At 37.3% G+C, this 21019-nt stretch overlaps 2 protein-coding genes across 2 annotated transcripts; one reads left to right on the top strand and one right to left on the bottom strand.

The window, feature by feature from the left end:
• The first annotated feature begins 642 nt into the window (after window positions 1–642).
• stoml3b (stomatin (EPB72)-like 3b) lies at window positions 643–15384 on the top strand. The gene is made up of 7 exons (XM_017725699.2): window positions 643–761; window positions 9877–9980; window positions 10546–10618; window positions 11765–11847; window positions 11981–12184; window positions 13513–13647; window positions 14080–15384. Exons 1-7 carry the CDS (start codon window positions 707–709, stop codon window positions 14266–14268), a joined length of 843 nt encoding a protein of 280 aa, XP_017581188.1. The 5' UTR covers window positions 643–706; the 3' UTR covers window positions 14269–15384.
• A 743-nt stretch (window positions 15385–16127) lies between these two features.
• Window positions 16128–20489, bottom strand: LOC108444414 (solute carrier family 46 member 3). Its single transcript, XM_017725593.2, is given in 6 exon segments — window positions 16128–16294; window positions 16643–16799; window positions 17484–17567; window positions 18289–18535; window positions 18982–19641; window positions 20304–20489. Coding segments are annotated over 6 exon segments (1452 nt in total). The 3' UTR covers window positions 16128–16176.
• Between the last annotated feature and the right edge of the window lie 530 nt (window positions 20490–21019).

Below are 21019 nucleotides of genomic sequence, written 5' to 3'. Positions count from 1 at the left end.
AGGGTTGACACTGAATGTTTATATTTGCGGTTCGGTTTAAATGAAAAGCTTGGAATACTTTTATTTGTTGCTTCATAATTAAAAATGTATACCTTTTTAGTGTTGTGCCAACCGTTCCCACAATGTGCCATCCATCCACACAATAGGGTTGGCTTGTACAAGTGCACAACGTGAATCCAGTCATTAATCTCTCAAACAGACTGAAATGATGGACGACTGGAAGTGGATATGGCAAAATACATTAAACCTCATAGCACAAACTGGTTTATCCCAATGAAAAGGCAAAGTTTTAGTAGAAAATGCAAAGTATCTTTTGCAATGGATATTTTTCTAATAACCAGCTATGTCTGTTGTTCCCTGTAGTATTTACTGGCTCAGTCAACCCGACAAAACCTGAATTTATTACTACTGATGTTAGAATAATGGCTTGAGATACTGTACTAAAAAACATTACTTAAAAATGATTAGATAATATTAAATATTATTTAAGGTCAATGGCTTTTTAAGTGAAAACATGATGATATATGTTTTATAGCTACGTGGCTGACACAGTCACGAGGCTTTTAACTCAGTAATGCCACTCCTTCCAGATATGGCCACACCTCTGCAGATAGAGGTGTGTTTTAAAGGCACTGACTTCCCACTCTTCACTTCAGACAGCTGTACAAACACACTCACACACTCCTGTACTGGGACACACCACTATATGGAGATGGAGAACCAGATCGAGAGAGGAAACACCAGCAAACAAGACTTAATCAGTGAGTCAGTTTCGTCATAGATTCTCTATTCTTACTGTCTCTCTTTCCCACTGTTATCTGTCTAAAGCGCTTCATACTTCCCATAATAGTGCTTCTCTATAGAGGATGTGTTAAAGTTCTTTTAACTTCAATAAAATGCAACTTGACCTGGGGTGTTCAAACTTTTGCTTACAACTGTATACTGTAGTGTACAGAACAAATCTTGTACACTATTTTAGACTTTCATCATTCATGGCTGGACTGGCTTTAGAAAAGTATAGTAATGCTATTTTACACTGCCGTCACTACAGTGTACAGAACAATGCAATTACAGATAACTAGCTGTACTTACACTGTGTAACTGAGGGTCTGAATTTCACTTAACTTCACACAACTTATACCAGCGAAAATAAAAAAAAATCTTTGCAGGGCAGGCTTTGTGGCCAAATTTCTAATATTTTAATGTATGAAAAGTTTCTGTTTTAATAATTAGTGCAAAACCATCTTATATTTTACAAGTGACAGAATTTTGATTGTGCTTTAGTAACATACAAACAATGACCTATGAAAATGCAGTGCATTTAACATATTGTGGGGCATTATTTCAATAGGCTTTTTGGCCATGAGTACTTGAAAATATCAAATTTTTTATGTAACTACATGTAGGTACTAGTGTCAGTCAGCACTAGCAGAATAAACAGAGTACACACTATTTCTGTACAGCCAATCAAATCCAAACCATGTGCTTAATAAATGTAATGCATCAGAAGTTCTGATGTAATGACAAGTACATACAAAGCAATGACCCAGTTAATGTGTACATATATCAATAGCCATAATGTGGTAATAATATTGTATTCACACACTCGATGTAAGTGGCTGATTACATAAAGAGCAACATACTGAGATACTTCTAACGCTTTTATAAAATTCCATGTAAATGCAGTTAAGTGTATGACCAGAGTCATGTAACAGTTAAACTGTATACATTTCATTAAATATTCAAAAGTATTAAAAAATGAATATTTTGAATTACAGGACTTTTCTTTATTTAACAGAGTTAAGCATAGTTACATTGTTCCTTACACTGTAATAAAGACAACCTAAAATATAATATCACCACCTGTTCAGTACCTGTAAACAACTGAAAGCAGAACCATTGTGCGTTTCATCTGCTGTTATTTACAGTTCAGTAGTCTCATGACTTTGGTAATTGACATTAAAACAGCATGTACCATCGAGACAGTGCTGTTGCACCTGCGGCTAATGTTACCACAGAGGCCTACAGATGACCCGGCCCAAAGGCGAAGGGTAAACACTAGTTGTGGACGAAAATTGTGCAAGCGTGAAACTTTGACACGCCACTTCAGGGCTTCATCGCTTATCTTCTTCAACAGTATTATGGTACCATTGAGTATACAAGGCTAAAACCAGTGCAGTTAGGTCGCAATCATGCAATCATGAGATAGACAAAAACACTATTACACTGCTTTGTTTTATCGGTTCAGTGCTTGTAAGAATAAAATTAAATAATATATATAGATTTAAATATTTCACTTGGATTGAGTTCCCTTAACTATCAGTATATACAATATAATGTTATACATAAAATAACATTGTATACAATATATACAGTCATATGACCTGTTTTTCTTTATTTTCTAAGTGACAATAAGTGAGCAAATCCTGTACAGAGAACACACTTCTGCACATTTCAGTGCATAACTGCTGTTTATTTGCTGAATTGAACACACTGGGGGAAAAATAAAACAAACTGTGGCCTGTGTAAAAAGTTATGCTTAATTTTATTCCAAAATGTTAAACTCCAGATATGCAGAAAAAAATGTCACATTTAAGTTTGTTCTCCATAGAGGATGTCACTTATTTTCACATAGAAAACGCAATGGAATTTGACCAGCGGCACCCTGACGCTTGCTTTTATTAACATTAACTGCTTGTAACATAACAGAACTAGTCAGACACTTGCAGATAAAATCACTCTGAGACTTGATATGAATCAGGACAATCCAAATATGTAGTCAGAAAACAAGGGTCAGAACCAGGACGAGAGGATTAGCAATGCAGGGGGATGTCAAGAGAACAGTGAGGGACAAAACAAAGTCCAAAAACCAGCAGGCAAAATCAAAGGATATGGCAAAAAAATACAAAGCAAGGTAGATGCACAGAAGAATTACACACATGAGGACATAAATCGCTCAGTAAGCTCTCATAAACAGGGGCTCTAGCCTACTTGGCTAAGAATCATGGCAAGCTAAACAGTTTAAAGGTATAACAGGTCAGTACACAAGATGGGAAGATCTGTGACAGGCTGATGACTGAGAGCTCTGAGTCACATGATCTCCCAGGGTATTCTGGGAGATGGAGTCCAGGAGAGGATGAGTGTTCAGAGCTGCAGAGCTAGAGGGAGGCGTGGCACGTTATCTAAGTTGTTAACACTCGTCTTAATTCATGTTTGTTTAAATGGCAACTAAGTGCTTGTATTAACGGCTGCTTATGGTTGTGTTAATTTTGGTGTTCTGAAAGTAAAATCTGAATTTGGCGAGGTGGCCTTTAGTTAAGGTACCTCATCAACTTGGAATAATCTACAGAAGCGCTTGAAAATTCATCACATTTTTATATTGAAGGTTTATATGTTGATTGATTTTAGGGTTTTTTTATGTTTCCTAGTTTTGATCTGTGTTTTTTGTGTGCCACCTTCTTAAGCAGAGTTCACTTGTAAAAGAGATGCTCAATCACAATGTGACTGCCGTGGTTAAAAAAAATAAAATGAGTACATAAAAATAAGCAAAGATCACCTGCATCAATTACTCCACCCATGAATACAGATAAGCTTATATTAACAATTCCTTGATGAGTATGTTCTTAGTGGCCATCCATCCATCCATCCATCCATCCATCCATCCATCCATTTTCTAAGCCGCTTCTTCTTAGTGGCCAATTTGAGGAATTACTAAGTGATGCCAAATGATGGTAAATATGTAAATTTACAATAACATCACATTCACTTGTTGTGGATTGCAATGTTAAAAACTTGAGTTGTAAAAATAGTTGAGTTGTACCATGCAAGGCATGTTTCAGCTTGCATTTAGAGGCCTATTTTTATTTTTTATTTTTTTCTTTAATTTTATGCTTATTCCTTATTTCTGCTTCAAAAATACTAACATGTTCTTGATCTCTGTAGATGCAGTATGCAGTTTTTACAATGAGCGCTGAGCTCTTTAGGAAGGAAATGCTTCCATATAGAACCATGAACATTCATAGAACCCTTTGCATGACTAAAGGGTTCTTTGCATGTGGAAATGGTTCCTCAGACTGATGGAGAATGTGCTGTACATGAAAAATGTTTTGTATAGCACCAAAAAGGTTTATTCTATTGTTACGTCAAGCTTGTAACAATAGAAGAACCTTTTTGGTGCTGTATGGAACCCTGTTCAAAAAGGTTTTATGTAGAACCAAGAATAGTTCTTCTACTGTTACAATGTCATGCTTGTAACAATAGAAAAAGCCTTTTTGGAGCTAGAACCATATACAACACATTCTCCCTTAATCTAAGGAACCATTTCACCATGCAAAGACTCATTTGAGCATGAAATGGTTCTTTGACTTCTTTGGTTCTCTGTATAGGAGTATTGCCTTTACTAAAGAACCCTTGAAGAACCTTCTATGTTAAGAGTGTTTTACTTTAGTCATTATTCCACAGAAATAGCTGTACTTTATGTTGCTTCTCTCATCTCTGTAGAAGAGCCACTTTAGAACAGACATTTCAAACAGGACTGTTACAGTTTTTACTGGTTGCTTGAACATGTTTGTCCATTCATAAGTCATGTTCTCAAAACACTTAACGTGTGATAGTTTAAAGAGGCTCGTTGGTCAAAATAATGCACATTTTTTGCAAAATGGTCAAATCCACAAAACACAAAAACACTCCATGAAAGCAAACTTTTCTCTCAAGCACTATAACTTAGAATGAGGTGAGTGAGTTCACTAAGCAACAACCTAAAAACACAAAACACAGGTTTCTGTCTGAACCTGTTCAGCCCCATTAATGCTGTGTCTGTGCTTTACTTCACTAATACTACAACCCCAATTCCAATGAAGTTGGGACGTTGTGTAAAACATAAATAAAAACAGAATACGATGATTTGCAAATCCTTTTCAACCTATATTCAATTGAATACACTACAAAGACAAGATATTCAATGTTTAAATGGATAAACTTTATTGTTTTTTGCAAATATTCACGCATTTTGAATTTGATGTCTGCAGCACGTTCCAAAAAAGTTGGGACAGGGGCGTGTTTACCACTGTGTTACATCACCTTTCCTTTAACAACACTCAATAAGCGTTTGGGAACTGAGGACACTAATTGTTGAAGCTTTGTAGGTGGAATTCTTTCCCATTCCTGCTTGATGTACAACTTCAGTTGTTCAACAGTCCGGGGTCTCCGTTGTTGTATTTTGCACTTCATAATTCGCCACACATTTTCAATGGGAGACAGGTCTGGACTGCAGGCAGGCCAGTCTAGTACCCGCACTCTTTTACTATGAAGCTACGCTGTTGTAACACGTGCAGAATGTGGCTTGGCATTGTCTTGCTGAAATAAGCAGGGATGTCCCTGAAAAACACGTTGCTTGGATGGCAGCATATGTTGCTCCAAAACCTGTATGTACCTTTCAGCATTAATGGTGCCTTCACAGATGTGCAAGTTACCCACGCCATGTGCACTAACACACCCCCAAACCATCAGACATGCTGGCTTTTGAACTTTGCACTGATAACAATCCAGACAGTCCTTTTCCTCTTTAGTCCGGAGGACACGACATCCAGGATTTCCAAAAACAATTTGAAATGTGGACTCGTCAGACCACAGGACACTTTTCCACTTTGCGTCAGTCCATCTCAGATGAGCTCGGGCCCAGAGAAGCTGGCAGCGTTTCTGGGTGTTGTTGATATATGGCTTTCGCTTTGCATGGCAGAGTTTTAACTTGCAGTTGTAGATGGAGCGACGAACTGTGTTCACTGACGGTGGATTGAAGGTCACGGGCATTCAATGTTGGTTTTCTGTCTTGCTGCTTACTTGCAGAGATTTCTCCAGAATCTCTGAATCTTTTGATGATATTATGAACTAAAGATGATGAAATCCTTAAATTCCTTGCAATTGCACATTGAGAAACGTTGTTCTTAAACTGTTGTTCACAAAGTAGTGAACCTCGCCCCATCCTTGCTTGTGAACGACAATGGATGCTCCCTTTATACCCAATCACGACACTCAACTGTTTCCAATTAACCTGTCCACCTGTGGAATGTTCCAAACAGGTGTTTTTTGAGCATTCCTCAACTTTCCCAGTCTTTTGTTGCCCCTGTCCCAACTTCTTTGGAACACATTGCAGGCATCAAATTCAAAATGAGTGAATATTTGCAAAAATCAATAAAGTTTATCTGTTTGAACATTAAATATCTTGTCTTTGTAGTGTATTCAACTGAATATAGGTTGAAAAGGATTTGCAAATCATCATATTCTGTTTTTATTTATGTTTTACACAACGTTCCAACTGCATTGGAATTGGGGTTGTTATATATAGCTGAAAACGCTACTACAGCTTTCCTGTTAACAGATTTAACATGTGCTGAAGTTTAAACACATTACAGCGGTGACGTATATTTTTACTTAGGTAGTTTTACTAGAAATGTATTTCAACATTAAGAAACAACATTAACAAAATTTTCAGAGAATTTTCCTGCATTTTTTTTCTATGCTCTTGAAACAAATGAGTGTGGTGGAAGACAATAATGTACCAAAATTAATGTCATTCCCCTGGCATGAGGATTTGTCAGTAGAATGCTAGGTTTTGGCTAGGGTCCCAAACTGAAGGTCTTACTGAGATTTCCAGTGAAATTCAAGCAAAAATAGAAGGGTTTTGTACCAAAAGGCATTATAGACCATTTTCAAGGATTCTCTTTCCCATGATATACATTGTTGAGAGTGGGCTTTAGGCACAATCAGTACTATATTATAATTAATACTACTGTTATTAGATAAATAAAATGTATAAATAAAAAGCTGTTTTGTGGGTGGTGGTGTGCAGCTTTGGAATGCATGCATCTTTCATTGTGTAAATCAGTTTTATATACACTCGCCGGCCACTTTATTAGGTACCTTAGGTACTCGCCGGCCACTTTATTAGGTAGCTTCCCCAAGGAGAGGTGTGTATATATAAGAGAAAAAGAGAAAATATCCAGTGAGCGGTCAGTTGTGTGGACGTAAATGCCTTGTTGATGTGAGAGGTCAGAGGAGAAGAAGGTTTGAGATAATAGAAAGGCAACAGTAACTCAGATAACCAACCAAAATCTCTGAGGAATTTTTCCAACACCTTGTTGAAAGTATGCCATGAATAATTAAGGCAGTTCTGAAGGCAAAAGGGGGTCCAACCTTTCACCAGCAAGGTGTACCTAATAAAGTGGCTGGTGGTTGTATAATGGTAGTCTCTTACTGCCTATTCCTCCTCTGATAAATGCTTGTCTAACAGACTCCTTTATCTGTACATGCACCACTAATTACAACTGATTGCTGTGCACTGTAGTTCACATGCGTGCCAAAGGTCGAAATAAATGAGTGTTTATATTCTACTGTCACTAAATGTGTTCCTTACTTTTGCAGTTATACAATGATTTTTTTTGTGCTTTTTTGAGATCTGTATTAACTGTTTTGAAAATTTGTGTAAAAAATGAGTGAAAGCAGTGAGAATGTGTTAACACATCTGTAAATGATACTTCTGCTTTAATAAGAAAGTAGCTGTGATGAGTAAATTGACAACAGTTTTGCTAAATGTATTTTGGCTGTCGAGAAAAACTGTAACAAAGCTGAATGTTGAAATATAAAAAGACATAATAAGCCTTTAGGACTACACTGGAAAAAGCAAGTATGTCAAGTCAAAATGTGAACAAACTGGACACCTATCAGAAAACAGCTTGAGGTTTCAACTGATGTACTGATAGTTACGTTATTATGTTTAAATATTTATTACCTAGAATTTTAGTAGGATAATTTAGGTACATATTTTTTTTGATCAAGTGTTATTATTTTGAAGACAAAGTATGTATGTATATTATATATATATATATATATATATATATATATATATATATATATATATATATATATAGTACAATATTGGTGCTAGGAATAACACAGGTTTCATAATAATAATAATAATAATAATAATAATAATAATAATGAAATACAATGGCATATAGCAGACATTAACAGTTATTTGGTTAACCAGCTACCTTATTAGGTTTCTGATATGGCTGATATGGCTAAATTAGGGAGTTAAGAATATAATTTCTATTACTATTAATATCATATTATTTGTAATATTATTGTTTTTTTTTAATATTCCAAGCCATCTGAGATATTTTTTCTCCCACATTTGTGGTAATTGTTTGGTCATAGAGATCCCTCCTTTTCTCCACATCAAAGATAAGTTTCTTCATTCCTTTTGAGGTAGAACAGGAGAAAATATGAAAATATAGAAACAGGGGGTCCATCAAAAACCCTGTGAGGCATCTGACACTATAATACACTGCTGCTGGCAACTGGTGTAGACAGCTTCATTGATTAAAATGGAGTGTTTGGATTTGTCATTTTTGCTCACTCACATCACTTGTTCTTAGGACAAGGTGTAAAACTGAATCACCGAATATTAGCATCAGTGTGATGACAACATCACTAACACATCACTACATCAGGGCCCGTCCACAGCCTTTAGTTTTATGACCCTGCTATATACTGAATAAATATCCTTCTTTGAGGCCTCTGGGCTATCATGGCTTTGCTCAGTTTTACACATACACACGCAGAGAGGCAACGTGACCAACGTGCTGCGTTTATGACGGTGATAAAGTGTTCTTTGGTAGCACCTGATATGTGTTTGAAAGCACAGAGTTTGTACTCATTACTTCTAAGTCACTCACTAAACCTCAAACATGTGTGTCTGGAAAGTACAAGGAAAAAAATAGTCCTTTCAGTGGTTTATTGAGAAAGAAATCACAGTTAACACAATTTAGAAGGCCTGTCACTGTACCTGCCTTTGCTCTGCATATTATGCTTCATTAAATGATGAAGAGCTAATGCTGTTTGAAAGCATAGAAACAGCACAAACAGTTCAAAAACAGAATAAAATCTTTAGGAGGAAAATCAGCCAAAGCTGAAGCTACCGGTCAACTGACCGAGTTACTAATGATAGATGAGGGCCTCATGTTTTCTGCGCTGCCTGAAATGAATACAATATCTCTACATAAATAATACAAGTAACAAAATTCTTATAAAGCTAGTAACTGTAATGTGATTACGAGAATTTACAATGTTGTTACGCTACTTCATTACAAGAACCTCATTACTGTAAGATCTTCTTTTGTACTGTGTTACACCTCGATAGTGTACAATATCCCATAATAGTGTGATTTTTCCCGTCACAGTGTACTATATCAGGCCTTTGACTTCAGAGGAATAGTCAAATTAAACAACGGATTGACAATGGTTTGTAGAAATGTCCTTTGTGCTCTTAACTGGAAGTGAAAGAATGTCCCGGCTATTGCATAAAACACATCCTCTTTTGCAAATCTATCTGCACCAGAACACAACACGTACAGTCACATGCAAAAGTTTGAACACCAGTGACCAACATCTAGTGAGAGAAAGCTGTAAGAGGATTTAGCACGTCAGAAAAAAAAAAAAAAATGGAGACAGTCTTTTAACTCCTTAACAAGCCACGGGCCTGCTGGTGGGTTTTATTACACACTATAACGTAAGAATAGCCCCATTATTTTGCATTGCAGTCCCTGTAATGGCTAAATAATCCATATGTCTGCACAGTTTAATCACTGAGTTGGAAAGAAAGTCATTCAGATTGGTTTGATATGAAATGCTCCATTTGAGAGATACTTTCCCCTTTAACTACACTTTTACAAAAGACATTTTTAAATGATTAACTTTGTTTTAAGGTGCTTTTTTCCTTGATTTTTTTTCATGGAGATGGAAAACATGACCAGTTCTATATAAGATGGTTTGTAATGACCTTTCCATATTTAATCTCTTTTTCTGTTTTGGTTCTAGGTGAGACTAAACCAGGTCTTGGCTGCTGTGGATGGATCCTTATTGGTCTCTCAACTTTTTTCACAGTGCTGTTCTTCCCCATCATGATTTTTTTTAGCATCAAGGTAGGAAAGCACAGTGACAGCTAACACAAACCAAAGGTCCTCTGAATTTCTAAAGGGACATAAAACATTTACTCTAATGACAAATCCAAGCACAGTAGTGCAAGTCAGGGAAGGCAAAATAGAGATTCCATTCATTTCAGTTCCATTTATGGCATTTGGCTGACGCTCTTATCCAGAGCGACTTTCAATTTGATCATTTTACACAGGTAGGCCAAGGTGGTGTTAGGAGTCTTGCCCAAGGACCCTTATTGGTATAGTGTAGTGTGCTTGCCCTGGTCGGGGATTGAACCCCAGTCTACAGTGTAGAAGGCTAAGGTGTTACCCACTACACTAACCAACCACCAGAGAAGTGATATATATATATATATATATATATATATATAGAGATAGATATAGATACAGATATAGATATATGTGGCACCAGTGATCCAGTGATCCTTCGTGCAGGTTCCTACTGTGAGCGAAATGTGTCTGAAAGATTAATTTGCATTGCTCTGAAATGCGTTATAGATAAAAAGCAATACTGCTTTCAATGTGAGACGCGTCTTATTGATCTCTGTTACAGATAGTTCAAGAGTATGAACGATCTGTAATATTCAGACTGGGGCGTATTACAGCCAGAAGAGCAAAGGGACCAGGTAAAAATATTTACAGTCTACTGTATTACAACTACTACTACTACTATTCTCAGGCTTTACCTGTACAGTGAGGGAAAACAAGTGTTCAGAGTTTTTAATATTTAATATAACTAACATTGTATTTGTATATATCGCTGTTATCGTATCTCCAAAATTAAAACTTTACAGGAGAAAGAAAAAACTTATTGTAGTTTTAATGCAAGTCAAAGGAACCAGACATCTTTCCAAGTCATTTTGGCCTGTTTCTTTTGCTCCATTCATCATGAAATTTACATACAATGTAAAGGGGAACAGGTCCTTTGAAATTATGTCAAAAACTGAAAAATGACAAAGGGACCAAACGGAAGCCAGTTACTTCCTAGATGTCTCAAAACTGTATATGCCAACAGTAGCTCTGCAACAAAGTACTTGTTATTAATTAATGTTATCCGAATAGTTTTCCACCTACATTGTGTTTGAATGCATGTTTCCCCAACTGTATATTGCAGTACTTTCTTTTTCAGCACTAAAGTGTTTTGTTTCAATATTTAATTGAAATATTTCTCAAATTAGGCCTTTGTCAAAGTAGCTGATATTGAAAGTTTGGCTGGAGCACATATAAATGATTGTTTTATGATACAGAGTGATATAGTGCTGTAAGTATATAAACAGTCTTTTATTTGTCTAGCCTATTATCTTATTGTTGTAATTATCATTTCACATTACCTTATCGTTAAAAGTCTAAGGCACCTGCTAGCTGCAGACAACAGCCACAACTATTCACTGTATACTCTTTCTCATTATGAGATTGGTGTAAGGATACCACAAGATTATTCAACCTATTTCTAGATATTTTGACTTCAGTCATTTTCTTAAAAATAAAGATTCCTAAATAGTTCTTGGCTTGGATATACAGTTCTAGGAAAGCCCTTGAATGGATATAGAAGTTTTACATTATGTTGAAAGCATTTATACATTTTAATTTTAATTGAATGCTTATTTATGGCACATTTATTTACTTTTGGGAATGTTGACTGAGAAATAAGAACATACAGACTCGAAATCTAAAAGCTGCAGGGACTAAAAGTATGTTTGCTGGTACAATGTTTAATTAAAATAATTCTACAGTTGTAACTCTTTCTTACAAATTTCCGGCACCATTTCTAGGCATCTTCTTTGTCCTTCCCTGCACGGACTCTTTTGTTAAAGTGGACATGAGAACAGTTTCATTCGACATCCCTCCACAAGAGGTAAACTACACCACACAGACTAAGGCACCACTCACAGAAAGAGAACAAAAATACACACAATGTGAAGCACACTGTCTTAGATAGTTTATGACTGTGTTGTGTTGATATTACCTACTACTTGTGTTGATCATAGATCCTGACCAAGGACTCAGTGACAATAAGTGTTGACGGTGTGGTGTACTTCAGGGTTAGTGATCCCATCGCTTCGGTGGCCAACGTGACCAATGCTGATTACGCCACACGCCTGCTGGCCCAAACAACCCTGAGGAATGTCCTGGGCACCAAGAACCTGTCTGAAGTTCTGTCTGATCGGGAGGGTATCTCTCACAGCATGCAGGTGAGGGTGAGAGAGAGAGAGAGAGAGAGAGAGAGAGTACATCATCCAAACAGTCAAACAAGATGTTTTGTTGAGCTTTTTGTTGATCTTTTTTAAAAGTAAGTCAATACATCCTATGCAGAAAACACACTTCTGCGCATTTTTATGCACAATTACTGTTTATTTGCTGACTTTAACACATTTGGGGAAAAATAACATACTGTGTGCAGAAGTTAGGTCACATTTTATCTTATATTTTATCTTTCTACAATCAGCAAATTAATAGACATTGTGCACTAAAATGTGTAGAAAAATGCGTGAACAATGTTTCTTATTGTTCTCATTTTCACTGTTAAAAAAAATCTATAAAACATGAAATTTGACCAAACTTATGCACATGACTGTATTCTTCATGGTTGTGTTGTCATTCTAGTGGCTCCCTCTAGTGTTACAGTGAATAATTAAGCCTCATTAAACTCCTGCATGCTCTTTTCTATGCAGATCTGTGTAGAATACCTTAAACCCACAATGACATAGAAGTATTGTTACTTCTGTGAAATGATGGTAATAATCAAAGTACCTTTCCAAAGTAGTCAAGTCAAAAGGACAAAAGTGGCAGGTTAAAATAATTATAATTAAATCCTGAGTGATTTCTAGAAATGCGTCAAAGCATCTTTAGGGCAGAATGTTAACACTAGGTAAAAAAAATTCATCTTCAATGTTTCTAGTAGTAGTATGTGAAAAGTTTGAGTTTGTATCTCAAAAAAATGATGTATTTTCTCAAAATATTGATTAAGTATCTCAAAATATTGTCTTATTTTCTGAAGATACAAGTCAATAGTTCAAGTAAATAGGCCATTATTTTAAAATACTAAGCCAATATTTTGACATATTGCTGGCAGAAACAAGCATTTTTTTCACCTGGCTGGAATGGGTTTCTATACCTCTTAGTATATTTAGCATCAGTCAGTGTAGAAAGTGAAGTAAAGCGAAGTTTGCTCAGAAGAAAGTACATTACTATCCTCACAAAGAAATCCTTCAAAACTGTGCTTGAGTACAACTAACTCAGTAAATGTAATTAGTGATTAACTTGTTACTGCTCGCCTCTGGTCCTGCCCCTAGTCAAATGGTCCCTAAACCTGGACATGGAGCACCTCTGCCATGCCTGTATTCCCTGTGAGTGTGTTGGAGCAGAGAAAGCATAAAAATGTTTTGGAAAGGGCTTTTACAGGACCAGAAATGGGAAACACTGACCTAATCCACCTCCTCAATCCTAAATCCTAACTCACCCTTAACACTAATCCCTATTCTTAACCTCCTCTCCTCAACCTTTCTCCTTCTCTTTGCAGATGACACTTGATGAGGCTACAGATTCTTGGGGCATTAAGGTGGAACGGGTGGAGATCAAGGATGTCAAGCTGCCTCAACAGCTGCAGAGGGCCATGGCAGCTGAAGCCGAGGCAGCCCGCGAGGCCAGAGCCAAGGTCAGAGTCTATTTCACCTAAAGGAAGAAGAGATCTATGGGAAATGCAGTTCAAATAGCTCAAGCTCGAATAAACAAACACTAGTCACTGCATTCACTTCAAACCAACAGATGAAAAGACAGCAAATTCATATTCTGTTTGTTGCAATGCAAACATATTATTGTGAAAGCGAAAACAGAGAAAAATAATTGCGATCAGCTTAAAAAATTGGGATCAGGCAAATTGTCCCAGGTCTAGTTTGTGGCTTGTAAACTTCCATTATATTGTAGCTACATTAGCCTTGTAGCTCCAGTTCAAAACTAAAAGAAGCAAATTTCATACACCTAACATGTTGTGGCTCATCAGCTACATTTACTGGGAAACTTGTCTTTTTTTCTAGTCTTATTTTCTAGCCAAACCACTTTATACTTACACTGTGCTTGATTTGTGTAGGTGATAGCAGCAGAGGGAGAGATGAATGCCTCCCGCGCCCTAAAGGAGGCTTCTCTGGTGATTGCTGAGTCTCCATCTGCCCTGCAGCTGCGCTACCTGCAGACCCTCAACACCATCGCTGCAGAGAAAAACTCCACCATCATCTTTCCTCTTCCCATGGACATCCTGGGCCACATAATTAAAAAATGAAGTCAGACATCCACAGACCATCTGTCACAAGCATGACTGTTTACAAGAGGGCTGTGTAGTAATCTGAGCTATAACTGCAAAATTTCACAACAAACTGTTTGCATGTCATGTGTTGAAAATTCAGTAGCATAGAGACGTCTTTATACAGAAGCATACGCTGCAGCAGTTCAGTACCTTCCATAAACAGCTTCCATATGTATGTCATTCTCATGTGACATTAAACTATAGGGTGAGCCAAAAGACAGGACAATGTTTTATTTTATTTTATTTTTTATGCTGTCACAAGCCTCCATGATGCGGTGCTGAAGGTGGTGTTTGTTGCAGATTTTCTCAGCATACACAATTTGTTTGAGATGACCCCAGAGATAAAAGTCGATAATAAAATAAAAAATAAAATAAAAACGTGTCCTGTGACTTTTGACTCACCCTGTAGTTATATATAATTACACATGTGGCAATTATATTGCATTACACAGATACATGATTACTGTAGCATTATTGTGATATTGTAACTTTACCATTTTACATTTTTAAAAACTGTATAATACACATCCTTTTCTATAATGTTCCAAAATTCTTTGTTGGAAATATCTTGGAAGTGTCATGTTTTTATATTCATTGCACAAGTAAAATGGATAAAAGGGTCCAAGTTCATAAGTCGTTATAGGCCCATATTTTTTTTTCCTCACTTGTTTAAAAATAAGAATTTGATGTGGTATTTAAACACTGTTTCAAAATGTACCACTCACTCCCCAGTCCATATGGAACATATATTCATATGAAGAAATATGGGCAAATTACTTATATTGATTTGAGTGAAACATCCTCTGTAAATGTAAATATGGAACTGTTCTGCATTTTTTTGTACAAAATTAATATTTGCTGACCTATACTAAAACATAAAATGTGCCATTAATCTTATGTATGCCACATTTTATGTTTGTTTTCCTGCTAATTTTAGTGCACAATGTGTGTTTTTTGCTGTTTGTGTTTAACATTTTGGGGAAAAATTAAAGATATAAAATATAACAAAATGTATAAACAGTTCCATAAATATTGCACATCCCAAGTTATGCTTATTTTTATGTTATGTTAAGTTTAGCAAATAAACAATAATTGTGCATTAAAATGTTGGTGTGTTCTCTGCAAAAAAAGTTTTACATACAATGATATATGGAAACTACGCTTCAAAAACAATTTATGTTAAATTTGTTGTCTTCATGATCTTAAAAAAATCAAACACATTTACCTTTTCACATTTGCCTATCCACCTGTTCAGTATATAGCAGGTTTGCTCCACCCATTCATACTGAAGTTATAAGCTTTTACAATGAAGCACAATGCAGGGACATCAATCAGAACAGTCAGTTACACATCAGTCTTAGACACAGTCACAAACACTGCCTGTTTAATTCAGGTTGGAAAATAATTATAGCTACTACATAACATAAAAATTGTCACAAGTGGACAGCATGGAAACAATAAACAAAAAAACTGGGACAAGCCCTTTTTTCTAAGGATGTGGGAATTGTGGGCTCATGCTGACATTCAATATTTATCACAAACATATGTACAGATGGCAATACTCAGACACAAATGTTTCTGAAATGTTGGAATTAGAACTAGATCCTAAACATTCTGCTCTCCAAGAGTACAAAAATATATCAAATATCACTTTCCAATATGGATCAAATCTGATCCTCTCAATGCTGATATATTTTTAAGTGTATATGTCTCTATGTTGTGCTTTAAAAAAATCTGTGACACTTCCAAGTACTTTTTGTTTCATGCCACAATGAAATACATGACATTTTTTCAGTCACAGAATCAAAGGCTCAAAACTCAATTGCACACATTGGTATAACAGAATGGCACTGCTATCTAACTGAGTACAGTACAGAATGTCTCTCAGCAGTCATGCCACTGCGGGAGCTGAAGGATCTCAGAACTTGTGCTGCCCTCAGTATCGTCTTCAGTGGTCAATCTGCTGCACTCCTCCCCGTCCATTCTTAGCCACAGCACAGCACTGCAAGACACCATTAGAAGAACAAAATTTAGGTTGTTTTTGGCTCTGCAATGTAGTTTTGCACTGGAAATGTGCTAAACTAAACTTAAACAGAGACATGGTTTAATGAGTGCAGTACTGTGTAAACTGTTAAGCATATCTTAAAATTAGATTTAAAAAGCACTTATTTGCTCAGAAAAAATAGAATATAAACATTAATAGTAATATAATCAGTTGTGATTTTATGCATGTCAATGTGTTGATTTAACCATTTCCAAACATCAGGTAAATCATGATTATTGCCAAGATAAAATGTTTTACATAATATGCTTTTGCACAGTACTGTGTGTGTCAGATTCAATAGCTTACCCAATCAGAGTAGCAGGTATTAGAGCAAGTCCGGCTGCTAAGAGGAAACTGAAACCTGGGAACCATGAGATGGTAGCAGCGTAAATGCTACTGAACACTGGGAACGCCAGCCCCATACTCAGCATTTCCACAAAGGCCACACAAGCAAATACAGCACCTATAGATACAGGGAGACAGAGGAGGATATTTACATTACTGAGTGGTGGAAGATGGATAAATAACTGATTACTTTATTGATGATAAATAGACTGCAGAAGTGCAGGTAATGGTGATGGAGGTCTATCTAATAGGGAGATAAATATGCACTGATTTATTCTGACGCATTAATCTGAAGGTAGTGATTTCATTTTGAATAATGATTCGCTTATTTCATGTAAGAATCCATTATAATCAATTATAATAACATTGCAATAACATTCAATAAAGTAAATATAAGGAGTATGCATAGTATATTAGAAGGAGTGTTTCAACCTTGACTGCTTTTTGAATGAAGCACAATACAGTGCAGCCAATCAGATTACAGGTCTTTTACAAATCCAAAACACATTTGTGTTTTCCAAATTGTACCAAAATAATCAGATTGAAATAAATAAATAAATTGCAGTGAGATTTAAAGATGCATTGAATCACTTTCTAAATAAATCCTCTTAATAGCCCTTTTTTGCATTGAATGCCAAGCTGATTAGAGAATTTCAGAAGAAATGAAGAACAACCATAGTTCTAGTCTTAACCATTAATGAGCACACCTAATGGGAGCTGAAAGTGTGTGTGTGTGTGTGTCCTGGACTGTAGGTGTGAAGACCTGAAAAGATGTATGTGGATCGCATGACGAGGTTCTTACCCTGCTCAGAGCTAGGCACCAGTTTAGACATCATGGAGCGCAACACAGGAGCAGGCATGATGGACAGGAGCAGAGGCAGCCGCACTGCATAGAAGCCAAAGAGCATATTACTGACAAACATTTCTTATTTATTCATGCACTATTTAAAAAGCCAATTAAACCGTCTGACTATTTTCCTGTTTATATTTTTTATTGAATGGAGGTGCTCCTGTTTTGCACAGGATGAGCAGATTATTTGAGTTAATGAGCTGATTACTTGTGTCAGATGTCCTAGAGCTGGGAAAATTCCAACGTGTGCAGGGCAGGTACTCCCAGAACCAAACATAAGAACAATTCATCCATGTCTGTTTATCAGTTCATGCATTAGTCTGTCCATACGTCCATGTATTCATACATTCATCCATCCATTCATCAATCCTTCCATCCACTCTACCAACCCATCATTCAACAATCCTTTCATCCACTGATTCAATCCATCTATCTATCAATCCATCTATCCATCCACCCATCCATCATTGCATCCAACCATCAATCCATCCATCCACCAATCCGTCCACTGATCAATCCACTGCCCACCACCCACCCATTCATCAACTTCTCAATGTTAATCTGTTAATTAATTTGTCCATCTATCTGTTCCTCAATTCATGCATTCATTGATCAGTCCTTCATTCCACCAACTTGCTCATCCACTCATCAATCCACCCATCTCTCCACCCATCTATCTATCTATACAGTCATCCACTCGCACATCCATTCACACAAACATCCATCTCTCCCCTGCTAACATCAAAGTCTTATGTACCCAGGAACATAAGTGGTGTGGTCTTGGCGAAGGCGGCCATACAGAGGCCACCAGCGATGGACAGCAGCCCCAGCAAAGCGATGTGACCATCAGGCAGCCATCGTGAGAGCAGAGCCACACCAGCAAAACTGTTCAGGTAGATCAGAGTTGAAAGAGCAGATCCATAGCCAACGAGCAGCTCATTCCAGCACAGTGGAGCATTCAGCTCAAATAGGATAAAGATGGACATTCCTCCCAGTTTGGCCACCTAAAGAAATAGTTTTAAAGAGCTTGCTCAGGTATTGCTTCGGCTATCATATTAACCAACTCTGAATACTGAGCTTAATACAGTGTTTTTTCTCCAAATAGTCTAGTTATCCTTTCGATAGCTGTTCCTACCTTGGCAAAGTGCAGACCTTAACTACCTCCAGTTGTTGAGTACTCTCAAATAGACTTGCTTTTGTGCTTTTTGATCCTGTACTAAATCACATAGCTAAAAACTGTGGTAGCTGCCACCTTGAAGCCTGAAATTTTGCAAATTTTTATGAACAACAGTATCTTACACAGTGTCAGTTTGCACAGGGCTAAGCAGGTGGCTAAAGTGATGACCTTTAGTTTCTTTGGACACTAAAATGATGTCTAAACCTATTGACTATATTTGAGATAGAGGGGATTATTTTACTATTACTCTTTATAGCCAGATTTTGTGATCACCTTGTAGAAGATGAAGGCACTCAGGAGGAGCAGCAGCACTGTATTCCTTCTCCGTGTGGAAGCGGCAAACAGCAGGTAGACGCCCTGTAGACGGCCAGCCACAAAGTGAGCCTGGGACAGACGAGGTGGCTCAGCAGCTGAACCAGGACTGGAAGGACTAGGGGGCAGGTTTTGCCCAAGAGGCTCTTTCAGGACCCCTAGCACATACAGTAGGTTAAGAAGATGTAGCATGGATGCAGTAAGGAAGGGCCAGCTGAAGCCTGCAGCTCTGATGAAGAAACCAGTGCAGAGGGAGCCTAAGCCAGACAGGACACCCAGGACTGCGTCCAGACGGGCCATTTGGACAGTCTTTTTCCCAGCTGGCCGTTCTTGGCAGCGGTCAGCCACATAGGAGAAGCAGCCTCCTAGGAGGGTGTTGGGACCGCCCAGCAGACCGGCCAAGAAGGCAGCAGCCAACAGGTAGCCCAAGCTAAGTGAGAACCAGCTCACTATAAAGTAGCTTAAAGTGAAGAGAAAATCACCCACAAGGGGGGGCACCATGGCCACCTTCCGCCCCCTGTAGTCACTGTATGACAGCAGCAACAGTGAAGAGAACAGGCAGGGGAGGAGGAAAATCAGCTCGCTCTGTAGGAGGAAGCGTGACGTCTCCGTCTGCACAGCCTGCAGCACAAACAGGTACATTAAATGAAAGGGTGAGAATACAGTGGTATCAAATGACCAGTAATTAAAAGATTAAAAGGGTCTTATTTACTTAGCTGTGCATAAATGCCCAGAAGAACCAGTTCTGAATGGGGTACTTAAATTATCCTTGTATAGGTAGTTGTGTATTAAATGCCCCATGCAAATATTGGCTTGAAACTCTGAGTATAAAAAAATGCTGTTTTGGCTTGATTTTATAGCTCTAAGAAAAAAATAACTTATTTAAATCTTATTTAAATTTTGAAGTTAAAAATGTCCTTCACAGTTGCACATCTACAAAAAGGGTTCTTATAAAAATATCCAAAAAATTACCATTTAGGTTTTGGTAATTTGTCTGGATTGATGAAAGAAGAACTAAATCAAAGAAAACTGTTTTTGTATAGCAGCATTTTTGCTAAAAGAGAGGACAACTTGAAAACAGTGAGCATGCATATTAAAGTAAGTAATTACTACTTGGAAGGTCATTTAATTACATTGTTATTACAAGACAGCCAGCAGTGGATTGTCTTCAAAAGTAGCCAAGATACAGTTCTAATAAACCAAAACCAATAAACCACAAATGAGAAGGAAAATTCAGAATTAAACCTAAATGAAGCCTCAGGGATTCGCATGGTGAGCGTGACCTGCTGAACGCTGAGGTTGCTGTAGTTGTTTGAGCAGTGGGATTAGTTTGCACTAGATGGGTAAGGATAGCCACTCAGCTGGTGCCACAGTCTCCTGTAGACATACTGCTGTAGCAGCGGGTAGGTCATGAACATGGCGAAGGCATGCAGGCCAACCACAGGCTCGATCACACTCACACACCCCATATCATTTCCTGATCTAGGAAAAAAGAACAATGTAAAAGGGCAAAGAAAGGAGGCATTAGAGGTGAGTCACAATACATACAGCATCTTGCTAAGGATGTATGGCCTCAGTGTTTAGCTTTTTTTCCAGGGGTATATGTTTCTAGCTTAAGCATTGAGCAAAATGCAGGCCTAAATCACCACATGCTTGCTTTAAAATATGTTGAGTTATTAAAGAATCTCGCATAGACTTGCTTATGTTGTTTCTGACACTGTAGAAGAACCAGAGTTAACCTGGGGCCAAATTTTAACAGAGCAAAGATTCTTTGGGCTGGACCCTGGGGTACCACCATCCCTGTTTATGTATTTTAGAAAGTGGAAAAAAAAGAAACCCTCATCTTTATTACATACATAACAATGAGTTTTCATTGTCACATCATCTAGCATCTAGACTGCATTTAGCCTGCTGGTTTTAATAAATAATACCAAACAAGCAAATTTAAAGTATTCAAATTCCTATTTTGTGCAGCAGCTCATTGACCTGGTCTAGAACT

This window comes from Pygocentrus nattereri, chromosome 18 (genome assembly GCF_015220715.1).
Source record: "Pygocentrus nattereri isolate fPygNat1 chromosome 18, fPygNat1.pri, whole genome shotgun sequence".
NCBI lineage: Eukaryota > Metazoa > Chordata > Actinopteri > Characiformes > Serrasalmidae > Pygocentrus > Pygocentrus nattereri.
Note: the sequence above shows the minus strand (reverse complement) of the source record. Positions and strands in the feature narration are given on the sequence as shown.